A 13,353-nucleotide genomic window follows, 5' to 3' on the forward strand; every position below is an offset into this window, starting at 1 on the left:
ATAGCTTCAAAGACGTAGGCAAGTCAACAAAATATTTTTGCATGGAAACATATAGTCCTATCTATAACTTCCTACCGGAGACCGCCAGAGGGTAATATATATCCATATCCTACTTGCGGTTGCCAGTAGGTAGCTATAGTTAGGATTACATTTCCATTGGAAGAGCGTTTTTTTGTTTTTCTAATAACTTAGATGCCATTTGACGAATCTTCAGGGTCAGGGTAATTCGTCAAATAGGGACTGAGAAAAGAGGGGGAACAGTCCCAAAACGCATTTTCCCCATGCAATTTCTCGCAGGTCCAACAGATCTAATGCTGAGATCTTATTGGCTACAACCGCTACAACCTGGAAGTGGTGGCAGCCATCTTGGGACTCAAGACTTTTCCTGAGTCCCACGAAAAATGTAAAACAAAACACAGAGGAGGCAGGGTAGGAATACCCTGACCCCATAGGCCTGGTGGTGGGGTCCCACAAGGACTCTCCCAGGGACCAAAAACTTAAAAAAACAAAGAAAAATAATAATTTTGCAGCAAATTTGCAGAGCATCCACTGATCCATATCAAAAATTAAAAAAACAAGCGAGGTCTCCTGGCTTTTTTTTTAAGCCCCCTGGGTGGGCCAGTACCTCGGAAATTGATTATATTATTATGGAGGAGAGGCGCATGAGGCTTCCCCCTCCCCCCCTCCACAACCCCGCACCCCCTCTCCAGAGCTATTTTGGCTCAGGGTACCACATCCCCCGGGGCTTGGCCGGTATTAAGAAGATGAGGAGCTAAGCGGCCCACCTCCCAGGCTGATTTTTGGATTTGGGGGCCCTATCCGCCTGACTAAAGTTAGAAAGGAGAAGGGGGTATTCAGCTCCCCTCCCCAGGCACATTTTGACACTGGGGACCCAATCTCCTGGGGCCCAACCCCAATAACCGAGGGGAGGGGTGCTGCACAGCTCCCCTTCCAGACCCGCTAATGGTCCTGGGAACCGGATTCCCCAGGTCTGACTCCTGTTATGTTCCAGGGTGCCCACCCCATGACATAGCTGTTTCCCTGCCTGCACGATCGTGGGCAGGTAAACCTGTGTTCGCTCTGGCTTAGTGGGAGCAGTTTCAAAGCTCCCGCCAACCTAGAGCAAACACAAAGTCTGCTCCCAGCTGGCAGGAGCTTTAAAAAATGCTTCCGCCAGCTGAGAAAAAGATCTAGGAATTGATTCTGACCTCAGGGAGCAACATTTGTAGCTGCTCCCTGAGGGTGGGAGCAGTACTGGCTCCTGCTGGATGTGGAGAGCTGGATGTGGCCGTGGGGGCCTTGAAGCTCCCCTGCTGCCTTCAACCAGGTTATGGTGAGATCCCCTCCCCCTTTGCAATACGTCCGGGCCCCCGGGAGAGGGGGTCCCCGGGCCCAAATTGGTCTGGGGAGGGAGGCTGTGTGTCTCGTCCTCCATAAATACACTGGTGGGCCCCAGGGGATGGGGTTTCCAGGAACAAAATCAGCCCAGGGAGGGGTACGTGTGCCCTCACTCCCCCGCAAAATGTCCCAGGCCCGAAATCGGCCTGTGGTGTGGGGATGCGTGCCCCCTCCCCATTAGCTAGAGTTCTGGGGCCCAGGGGTACAGGGCCCATGGGGCCAAAAGCAGTCCGGGGAGGGGAGCCTCGTGCCCCCTAAGAAATGTGCCTGGCCCCAGGGGGAATGGCGTCCTCCGGGCCAGAACCGGCCTGGAGAGTGTGCTTATGGGTTGACTGCCTTTTGGGGTCTGCCCACAGGGCCTGGCCTCAAGCCAGGCGCTGTGGCCAACCCCCTGGCCGTGTGTGGTGCGGGGTTGGCTGCATGCAGGGTTGGCCACAGACCCTGCAGCTATCGCTCTGCGACCGTGCGCTGCTCAGGATCGGCTGAATGTCGGGTTTGGCATCAGGACCTGGTCGCAGGCCAGGCCCTGTGGCTCGTAGACCCTCATATTGGTGATCAGCTCTGTATGTTGGGAATACAGCCCGTCACCCAAGTCCACATCCGATTTGGTTGATGTGGCCACAGTGACCCTGTGCTACACATTGACCGTCTCCTTACTCCTCTGCATTTGATAGGCGTTTGTTGATATATTTTGGTACAAACAGCTAAATGTATTTGACATTTCATCGCAAAATATGCTGAGGAACGTATGTGCCAAACCGTGGAGAACTGTACTTGAAATCTAAGACTTCATCACCAGCCTTCCATGTGGTCCCTTTCCATGAACAGGAAGCCACAATGAGTGTTTTAACACTACAGTGCTAGGCGTCTACAGTTGCTCTCAAACTGTACCTTCCTATTAGAGCAAGGTCATGGTTGCATATCTGCTGCTATATGTTTTGTTCCATTAGTGTAAGCGTATTCGACGCACTCTGAATTATCACAGTGAAACTTTAGTTATGGCAGTTCGCATAACCCTTGCCCGCACGTGTTTAGTTGTAAAAGCATGTGCGCAGCGAATCACTTAATGCACTGGTACACTTTAACATCCAGTGTTGGTTAGACCTTTAAAGATCATCACAACTTTGAATACTTCTGAGTTTTAGCCTGAACTCTTAGATGGGTGTAGTAAATACATTGGGTATAGCTTCGATGCGTTTCTCAAGTCCATTTATTGGCACCCATGCACTGGACAGACCACTAGAAATCCCAGTCACCAAATCAGAGCTTAGAATCGCCTTTGAGCCATAACACCCCACGAGCAAGCGTAGAATAAGAGAAACTGTAAGCTCGTGGAGTGGAACATTATAATACCCTTGTAACAGAACACACTTGGCGTGTAAAGTGAACAATGGAGATAAACTCGCATTGCTTCAACGGGGTTCTGAGTCATGTTTGCTTTGATTAGCAAGGACACATTTGCTGACTTCAGCACTGCAGTGCGCCGTCTCTTCTAGAGTGCATTCCGCACTCGGGATGGGCTCTTCTCAAGAGTGTGCTAATGGGTCGGAGTAGCATGCCATCCACAATCACATGCCGCTATGATGTACTCCAGTACTAGCTTCTTGGGATTAATTACAATCCTGCTCCTAAGCTGGGGAGTATAACCTCGCCGATCATGCTAGTGCTGTCATCCCTTATTTATATAATGTGTGCCTGCTAAATTAAAGGCAGCGAGCGAGTCATGGGTAAGTGTATTGTAACATTTAATTAAATATAATGTGTTAAGAAGATTGCCTTCACACAGTGAGAGACAGGTGGTATAATAGCAGCAGAGGTTAAGCACTCCTGTATCAGAGAAGGGGCCACAGACACTTCTGTAATATCCATTGGTGGCAACTTTTTTTTTCACCTGTGTGGTGGCACCTATTTTTTTCTCATTTGCTTGGTGGGTTGTGGGGGCACCGATGTATGTGTGCCACAAGCGTGAGGTCACTGCCAGATAAAATGCATGGGCCCCCACCATCTAAAAGGAGACGGAAAATAACACCTGCCAATAAGACCAAATTAAATCACACTGAGTTTGGCAAAAAGGCGCATACCGCTGTTATAACATCTTTGGGAGAGCCAATTACCAAACAAGTAACAACATTTGCCCCTACTACCCTAACACCGTCATCTTTACCAACTATAGAGCCAGTTATTATTCATACTATAACGGATGAAGATTCACAATCTGCTTCTCCTAAGTCCCTTTTGGACAACATTGAGCTGATTGTACGTAGTTATATGCTTGCATTGGCAGACAGATTTAAGGGGATGGAGTTAAGGCTGGGCAAAATAGAGGGGGATTTGACTACATTAGGGAACTTTGTTAGGTCACAAGGGCCCTCAAAAGTGCAACAACATAAAGCTATTACAACAACGCACTCCATTTAAAAAAATGCTGTGGCCTCTACACTCCCTTCATCCTCTACTGGTAATAGCCAGGCAGCAGAAGTAATCCCTGCTACCCTCAATTGTTTGCACACGGGTGTGTTAAATCTTGACGGCAATATCCCTAATAAATCTCTGCCAACAGATTCAATAGCAGCCCAGGGTAGACCAACTATTACAAAATCAAATAGTAAGGCTGTCATTCCAGCTAACACCTTGACTAGGGAAACTAGTATCCTCCCGGATAGACCTCCTAGACCCGAAGGGAATGAGATTACCCGGGGGAGAGGGGGTCAGACTAGGACACCGCCTATGGAACTCCCACCAGAAGCACTACCGTATGTGGTTGTACTTACTGGGTTCCCCGAACTGCCAAATGGAAAAAGAGAGGGATATTCCCAATTAAAAAACAAGATAACGCATTGGCTCTCTCTATACAGACCCAAACCCAACTTCATAAATGGCGAAATAGTTCATGTCCGCCGTCTGTCTTGGCTGGGGGGGAGAGCGAAGGATATAGGGGGTGACGTTGTGGTTATAAATTTCAGGGACAGAAAAGCAGTACTACATATTCTGAACTGGCCTTTCGGCAATGAAAACAATTGTATTGTGCCACGTCCCCTGACATACTTTTACCCTAGGTCCACCGTATTTCCCCCACAACATCCAAATAATAATACCTACTCCACCACCCAGTTTTTTAATATGGAGTCTGCCCTGAATCCTGCATATATGCATCATCTAGCTCCGACACCTGCAATGCAAGGGTGGAATACCATACCAGTAAACCATAAAATAGGAGCACATGGCAATATGACACATCTGATGCCTTTTACCCCTTTAGAGCTTTTTAATAGGTTCGAGGCTTTCAGTGGCCTGGAGGAATGTGACTGATGTTTAAGGTGTGTAGAGGGCGTGGGGGGAGGGGGGGAAATGCTGCAGATATTATAAGGTCATATGAAGAGAAGGGTTTTTGTTGTTTCAAAACTGATACACATACCGCTGCAACTTATGCTGATACGAACAGCAGTTTACCTGTTGTATTACCCACAATGTCGTCTGGGAATAATGAGGGTTCTTCACTGCTCCTACCTGTCATGAGACCAGAAAGTAGTGCTTCCGTAAGTGGTGATGTTAAGGGTGCATATATGATAGGATGCCACGACGACCATCCCAGAATGTCACTGTTACCTTTGGATTCTCCATCGAAAACTGACAATACTCTTGACTCTTATGGGGTTTCTGATCCTATCTTGGAGCACTCGGAACCAGCAGTAATAAGTATTATGGACTCTGGGGACACACATTTAGAGTCACTTTTTCCATTATCTGCTCCAATTACCAGAGAATCTTTAATATGTCCAGTATCTGAAGATTGTGTGAGCCTAATTTCGTGGAATATAGCTGGCTTGGCTGATAAGATATGTGACCCAGCTTGGTTATCATTTATCAAAAAATGTACTATTGTGTGTCTTCAAGAGACTTGGGTGGAGCATAAAAACGTCCACATTGAAGGGTTCTTAAGTTTTATCATTCCAGCGGTTGCCTCAACCAGGGGCAGAGCAAAGGGTGGCCTGGCTACCTTTATTAATTTGGGCTTGCTTTGTAAAACAAGCATCTGTCAAAATGATAACCTGAACATCCAGATGCTTGATATAAAAAATGGCAAGAATGTTTTGACCCTGGTCAATTTTTATAACGTTAATAGCGGTAACGGTGTTTGTAACATTGTATCCCTAACAGAGCTAATGAGTAAAAACGCATGCACTGTTTCACGGAACATAATGATAGTAGGCGATTTTAATGTTCACCCGTGTGGTAACCCAGGCTCTACCCCAATGGGCTCCCTGGGATGTAACAGTGTTGAAGGCTTTCACTTTTCTCACACTAGGGGAGGCAAGAACTTAAATGATTTGGTGAATGCTAATAACTTAACTGTAGCTATGTCTATGGTCCCTGATTCAAAAAATTTTGACGTCCCAACTTTCAAAGGACACGGCCAGGGATCGTTTATAGACCATATATTAGTATCTCCAGAACTTGTACATTGGGTCTCGCAATTTACTATCCTTTGCAGTGTTTACAGTGATCATAATCCCCTAGCTATTAGTCTGGGTGGGTCTTTTCTCACAAAACGAACATCTCGCATTGACCGAGGCACGTCAAGTTGTATAAATGGTAGACGTCGCATTAAGTGGTCAATGGTAAACCAAGACACTTTTTACTCCAAAATAAATAGCGCTTGTGAGGAGGAGCTGTCTGCATGTTCATCTTTTGACTCCTCCCCCATGAATATTTTGATTGGGTTCGAGGGGTTGATTTCAAAGATTGGTTCTCTGCTAACTGCTCCGACGAAGGGGCAAAGTGGAAAAAATTCTAAATGGTTTGACCACAATTGCTCAAAGGCAAGTAGGGACCTGAAGAATGCTTTAAAAATTAAACCCAGAGACCCAGACCTGATAAAAAGCCTTCGCCTAACCTATAGGAAGGTATTAGTTGTTAGAAAAAAGGAAATCAAGGTTAACATCATAGAATCCCTCTTGGATTCCTCAGTGTTGGGGAACAGCAGTAAGTTTTGGCAAATCATTAACAAACCCTTGTTTGAAAACCCCAATGACACAGTACCTGGTACAAATATTTCAGAGGGGGAGTGGGTGACCCACTTTAGTACAATTTTTAAGAGTAATGAGCATTGTGTTGAAAATGCGTTTTTAATACCATCTGCGAACCCATTATGCTTTTCAGTTAACGAGGTTGCAAGGGGGATTCAGGGTCTAACTAGCAATAAGGCCCCAGGCCCGGATGGTTTGCCTCCGGACCTGTTCAAGTCTAGTACCCCCTTTTGGGCTCCTGTTCTCACGGCGGTAATAAATGCAGCAGTGATAGCGGGGTGCCCAAATATGTGGGGTCTATCGACTATAGTCCCCGTTTTTAAAAAGGGCGATCGCAGCAGTCCCTTATGTTACAGACCGATTTCTTTAATAAATTCGATAGCTAAAGTAGTAGGGGGGGGTAATTCTTAACAGGCTATCCATATGGGCCAATGATAACAATATTCTATCACCTATACAATATGGGTTCAGACCTGGCCATTCGACCATTACACAGTGCCTGAACCTATATTTGATAATAAGCAAATACACCCTGGCTAGACAAGGAACCGTCTACATGGCATTTATGGACTTGTCGTCCGCTTTTGATTGTGTGGACAGGAGCTTACTATGGGCTACTTTGTTGAGAATGGGTGTGGAGAGGAATCTTGTTAACTTCCTAGCCGATCTGCATTCGGACACTAGAGCTAACGTCCGTTACACTCAAGATCTTAAAGTAACGGACGAATTTAGAATAAACCGGGGAGTTCGTCAAGGATGCATTTTGGCCCCATTCCTCTTCAATCTATATATCAACGAATTGGAGGAATTTCTTTTAAACTCTGAAGCAGATTACCCCTTTGTTGAGCGCAAGGGGGTGCCCGTGCTACTCTATGCAGACGATGCTGTTCTTATATCTAGGACAGCAATCGGTCTTCAGAAGTTACTAAATTCCTTCTTTAAATTTATGGAGTCACGTGGCCTAAGCATTAACAATTCCAAGTCCTATGTCATGAAAGCAGGAAAGGGTACCCGGAAAACTGATTCCTTTAGTATAAATGGGGAGAAAATCCCCTTAACTAATTCCTTTTCATACCTTGGGGTCCTTTTAGATCATAAATTATCGTGGGGCCCCGCAGTGTCTAAAAAGAAGGGCGAAATCTTACGGGTAAATGCGGCCATACTTGGCTTTGCAAAAAAATCGGTAATTGCCCTACGGCCGCATTGCTCAAACTGTACCAGGCTAAAAGTGTCGCAGTTGCCTGCTATGGAAGTGAGCTCTGGGGCTATTGTAAGATAAAAGACCAAATGGTCACAGAAAATAACGTCCTGAAAAAGATACTGAGGTTGCCAAGGGGTACTGGGAACTATTCTGTACATGAGGAGTTAGGGGTCCCCTACTTAGGTGATAGAATAGCAGTAAGCCCGGTTCTGTGTTGGTTGAATTGTTGGCTTAATACCGACATTCCACTCACACATGCCCTGCTGAAAGAAGCCTTATTGTTAGACGGGAGGTTTAGAGTCCCGTGGGTGAAGTATATAAGGGATTGTTTGTCGGCAATTGGCCGTCCTGATTTGTTTTATACTCCCAACTTGATTAATAAATCTGATGTTACCTCGGTAAAAAATGCTCTACTATTGTTAAGATGTACTGACAGAGAAGAGGTTGAGATACAGAAGGACAGTGTTAGGAAACACTTACTACTAAAAACCTGTCCACAAATAGAACCTTATTTGACATGGCCTATGACCAGATATGAACAGTTTTTACTAATAAGGTTCCGATTTGATTTATATCATCTCCTACTGGCGGTACCAAGTGGGGCACAAAGGGGTGAAGTGTTGCCAGCTTGTGGCTGCGACGGAAAGTCTCCTCAAGATCTGGCCCACTTTCTTTTTATCTGCCCTTATTATTCCACCCCACGGAAACTATACCTTATACCGTGCCTTAAAAAACTGAATTTTGTACAAATTAAGCCTGCACTTTACTACCTACAACTACTGAAATGTGAATGTGCTTTTTTTGTCTGTAACTTTTTTTAAAAAGCCATCTGTTTTAGGAAAAGTATGGATGGATAATTATGCTGCGAATGTTTTAGGTGTTTTTAAATAACACTGTAATTTATGTTCTTAACTAAACACTGCTCATACCTATAGTGCCCGCTGTATGATACTTTTCTTTGTACTGTATACTGTGTCTCTTACATGTCATATGCAATGAATTGTCTGGAATGCTTTTTAATGTGTACTTATGAATTGTACTTTTATGATTGTATTACTTACAATCGAATAAAGATTTTTGAATTTGAATTTGAATTTAGTGGCATGGGCAAAGGGGCTCTTAGAAGGGAGGCATACGAATTGTGCTAGAGAGAAGTAGTACACAGTGTACCCCCTAGAGGGCTCAATTTAAATAGGCACAAAGTTCTTGTTCTGTTCATTCAATTGTGTAATTCATTGCAACTACTCATTTCCTTTCAAGTCGCCATCTGGCAAGCAGATTTCATTGCAGTCCGCATAATGCTTCGCTCCATCACAATAATAATATACTATAATTTTCTTTTTCTGTGTTATTGCTCCTGAAAAAAAATCTTTTTTTTAAAACTTTTACATCAACATTACTTTTAGATGTTGAGTCCTAATTCTGAAATACATTGAACCATATTACCATAATCATAACACATTTTGCTATAAAGGATAATGTCCCTGTCCTCCTTGTCTGATTCACAACCTCGCCTCTGCCCCACACCTTCCCTGGATCCTCTCGCTCTTGGTTGGAGCAGTCTAACAGTGGCCATCTGTAGAAGACGGAGCTCTGTGTGGTTTTCCTTCCTCTTTTGCGGACGATCTTGGTCAGCAAACTTCTACTGACTGCGCATCTACTCACCTCCCCTGTTTCCACCTGGCAAATGAGGGGAGAGTAGGGGCATGGACTACCTATTACAACCGTACACAATAAAGTGTTAAAAATACATGGTTCTAGGTAATTCTTTCTTTATGAAGCACAGCAGGACGATACAGGTTCTTCAGCTGCCGCTCAACTCCAACAGATACCCCCTAGAATTCTATTCCCTAAGTCACACCTGCATTGCTTGACCATGGGAACCCCAACAAATCCATGTTAAGACCCTTCGAGTGCCCCACATTGACTTTATATGAGACAGAGTACTGCAGATGTGGAGTCAGTCACAAATCAGCTGAGGCACCTGAAACAACCATAGGACCGAGACTGAATCAATTCGGTATCCAGCCAAAGACTGAGTGGCAGCTTGTCAGTCTGGTGCCTATAAAGCCAGGTAGAACTGCTGTAGTGTTTGTTGTAATACCAGGCCAGTGCCTTCGTAAGGACAGTTGGACTCTGTGCAATCTGTCATATGCCACCAACTATGAAAGGCTTTAAGTTTGCCCCAACAAATGCCTGGTGCTCCACGACTGGTGCGGTTCCGTTTGGAAGTCTTGAGTGAAAAGTAGTCTTATTCAAAGGCTCACCCAGTCCTACCTCACTCCACTCATTGTCTCTGTTGCCTCTCCATCGGTGGGTCTCGCGAGTATTGGGACTCGGTGGGCTGTTGGCGATCTGCAAAACTGGAGCTGCTAAGTATGTAGCTGGTGCTTTTTTATTTTTGTAGCTACATCAGACGTGGCTGGGTCTGTGATTGAATGGAGGGCTATCTCCTCATGCGCTCTGTCCTTGCCACTTTTTTCCTTGATCCTCCTGAGCCCCTTATGAACTGCCCCATTGTGCTCCTGATTTACAAAACTAGCAAAGCTCCAGCACTGCCACCTTCAAAACTCCCAGGAACTTGGAGCTGTTTTAACTATTTTTCCTTGTCGGTGCCTATTTCACTGTTCTGTGAGTGTTTCTGCCTGCCCAGTATGTCTGCCAATCCCTTGGGAGCTTGCCTGCCCTATATGTAATATCTGCAGGTGTGTGTGCCACTATGTAGGTTGCATCTCTGCTTGGTGTTTCTGCGTGTGCTTTCTCTATAAATACCTGTCTGTCTATATGAGAGTGTGTGTGTGTGTGTCTTGCACTTCTGGACATGCTATGCCTGTTCTCTGTGCTCAATGGCAGCTTGCACCGCTGCTGTATCTGTACTACATCTTGTGTGTGTGCTGATGACCATTTACTTGCTCTGCATGTATGAAGGAGGCTTACATTGCTGACTCCCATGGTCTTCCAGCCCTCTGTCTGTGACAGCGGCTTGCACTGCTGATAACCATATGATAAGTGTTCTAGCTGCCGTTTTGACTCTTTTTAGTACCTTAGAGGCAAATCAATTGACACTGCCAATCATGGTTCTCACTAAGCTGACCATTAAACTGCAAACGGGTTCACCCATAGTAAGATGAAAATGGGCAATGAAATAACAAGTTCTTGTATGTTTGAACAAAATATGCTCGAAAAAATATCACGTGGACAAAATAACGTGCCAAGAATATCGAAGACAAAAATATCATGAAGTTGCGTGGATGTGGAGTTAAGAATAGCAACTCTCCGATTACCTATTTGCACTTACCTTCTCGATATTTTGTCCTTGATAATTTTGACACGATATTCTGTCCACGTGACATTTTTGACTTCAGGGTTCTGTCAGACAACCATATATTCTTGTTTCAAAGTAGAGTTGTATTCTAATGTAACGTGAACTTCGGATGATTGAATAGTTTTATCACTTCTTTTTTCAGATGGAAGTTGTGGAATACCTTGATGATTTCTTGGATTCAGAAGAAATTGGTTAAATGGATGGATACGACAAAAAAACTGTGTGTGGGGCACATTTTTTATTGAGGCATCTGTTCTTGCATATTTAATTGTCGAAGAATTGTACCAGACTAAAGCACAACCAGACTCTTTGTGAGAGGACACAACTAAACTGCACCGAAGTTCCTCCAGTTTGCTTTCGAAGTTAACTGGTGTATCTCCCCTACACTTTCGATTTCATCCTGATCCATTCTTTGTTCATGAAAGTACCATCTTGTTAGTATTCTTTTGCCAGTGGTTGCCATAGATGTGTTATGTTTTTGCTCATCCATCCTGGGTCTTAAAGGATGTATTTTTGCAAAGTGTTTTCTCCTCCATTCATTATTTGTTCTGGAGCTCAAGCAGTATTATGTAGTGCATGGAAGGTTATCTTGGTCAGAGTCCACATGGTAGTTCACTGTGGGATAAATATAATGAAATCACCAACTAACCTGCTTGTTATCCCCATGAGCTTCTCCATAGAGCAGGTATTCATTGAATCGACTTGGAGGCTCAACTTCATCTCAATTAGAAGCAGTTCCACCAAACACCAGGATAATGTATTATTTATTGCACTGATCAGTTGTTCTTTGGTATATGCAGGCATTTTGTGCTCACCATAATTATATAAGTACCTGCAAACATTGAATACTCAGTTGCCTACACTTTGTCAATTTGTGTATTTTGTATAAGTGTACAATGGTATGCAAACCCTCCCTCTCTTAAAAACTACAGGAAGACTTCTGTTGATGATCCAAAGGTTGAGGAAATCTGTGGCAGGGCGCCTAGACCATCCAAAGAATGTATTTTGCTTCTATAAAGAACACACTCTTAACCATGCTGTTTTTAAGTTCTGAGCTAAAAATAATTCAATTCCGACGTTTTAAAATGTATATTTTAGATTTGTGCAATATTGTTCAGTATTCTCAGTGTTTACTCTGCGAGAATTGGTGTTATTCTGGCTGGGAGTGTAAAGCAGTCATGGCATATGTTTAGTGTCCTTTCATTAAACCTTTGTTCCACTTTGATATTAAGATTTACCCATGAGCTGTTTCATGATGTAACTGTTTATTTTTTCCATAAAGCCTGCAGAATATATGCTATTAGGCATATACGTTTTTGTCAAATTTACATAAATCGCTAACACTCCTAAAACAATGAATTTAGCTCGCATCCTGGAAAGTTCCTGGCTAGTTATGGGCTTAAAGGGCTATGGCCCATAAACCACTATTGTTTGTTATTCTGTAAACAACTTTCAACTTCACAATAACGAAGGAATGGACGGGGTTCAGGTTTTCTATGCAATACATTCTATGGCAAAACTTGCTCCAGCAATTCGGTACATCCATAAAATAGAGAACACCAACTCCTTTGCTCTTTCCTTTGCTCCCCAACTCTCAGCTCCAGGAAGAGGTTGCCTGCAATGAGTGTTTGTATTTAACCACTTGGGCGCGGCCGCGATTCTGCGCCTGTGCGGCACTTCTAAAGAGTGGGCGGGATCATGACGGCCCCCAGCCGTCATCAGCACTCGCCCACCATGTTGAATGACGGACGGGGGCCATCATCAGCATGGAAGGGGTTAAATCTCCGCTATTCTGCTCCCTAGAAAAGGTGAAATTTTAATAAAAACACAAACACTTCTCTGCTATGTGTTTCCCCAGCCTTAGATTATACCCACAACGTCAGTGCATTATTACAAATAAACAATATGGAGTGTTTTTTCACTGAGTCTTTCTCTGCTAACTTTGATGAATGGACTGTTTGGGATAGCATTTGTCTTCAGGAAGACCTGCTGAAATCCAGAATATCCGTGCACAGAGAGAACTCGCAGTAAACAAAACCTTGGCCTCCGGTATAGTGACCAGGCCTTGAACTACAGTGGGATCTTCAGAGAAGGAAACTGCACTCAATGCAACATACATTTCAGATAATACCAGTCAGTGCCACATAATTACATGCCACATAATTACAATCTACTCAATGCAACACACACTCCACATAATACCACTCAGTGCCACATAATTACATGCCGCATAAGTACTCTACTCAATGCAACATGAATACACTTCACATAATACCATTCAGTGCTACGTAATAACACGCCACATAATTACACTCTACTCAATGCAATATAAATACACTCCACATAATACCACTCAGTACCGCATAATTACACACCACGTAATTTCATTCTACTCAATGCAA

At 44.1% G+C, this 13,353-nt stretch overlaps 1 protein-coding gene across 1 annotated transcript in view; it reads left to right on the forward strand.

Moving 5' to 3' along the window:
* CRTAP (cartilage associated protein) overlaps positions 1-12,176 on the forward strand; it is a 122,077-nt gene extending 109,901 nt beyond the window's left edge. The window contains exon 7 of the mRNA XM_078688336.1: positions 11,094-12,176. Coding sequence (XP_078544462.1) covers positions 11,094-11,147 — 54 coding nt within the window. The 3' untranslated portion in view covers positions 11,148-12,176. The remainder of the gene's footprint in view (positions 1-11,093) is intronic.
* The last annotated feature ends 1,177 nt before the right edge of the window (positions 12,177-13,353 follow it).

Source organism: Lissotriton helveticus, chromosome 4_1 (assembly GCF_964261635.1).
Source record: "Lissotriton helveticus chromosome 4_1, aLisHel1.1, whole genome shotgun sequence".
NCBI lineage: Eukaryota > Metazoa > Chordata > Amphibia > Caudata > Salamandridae > Lissotriton > Lissotriton helveticus.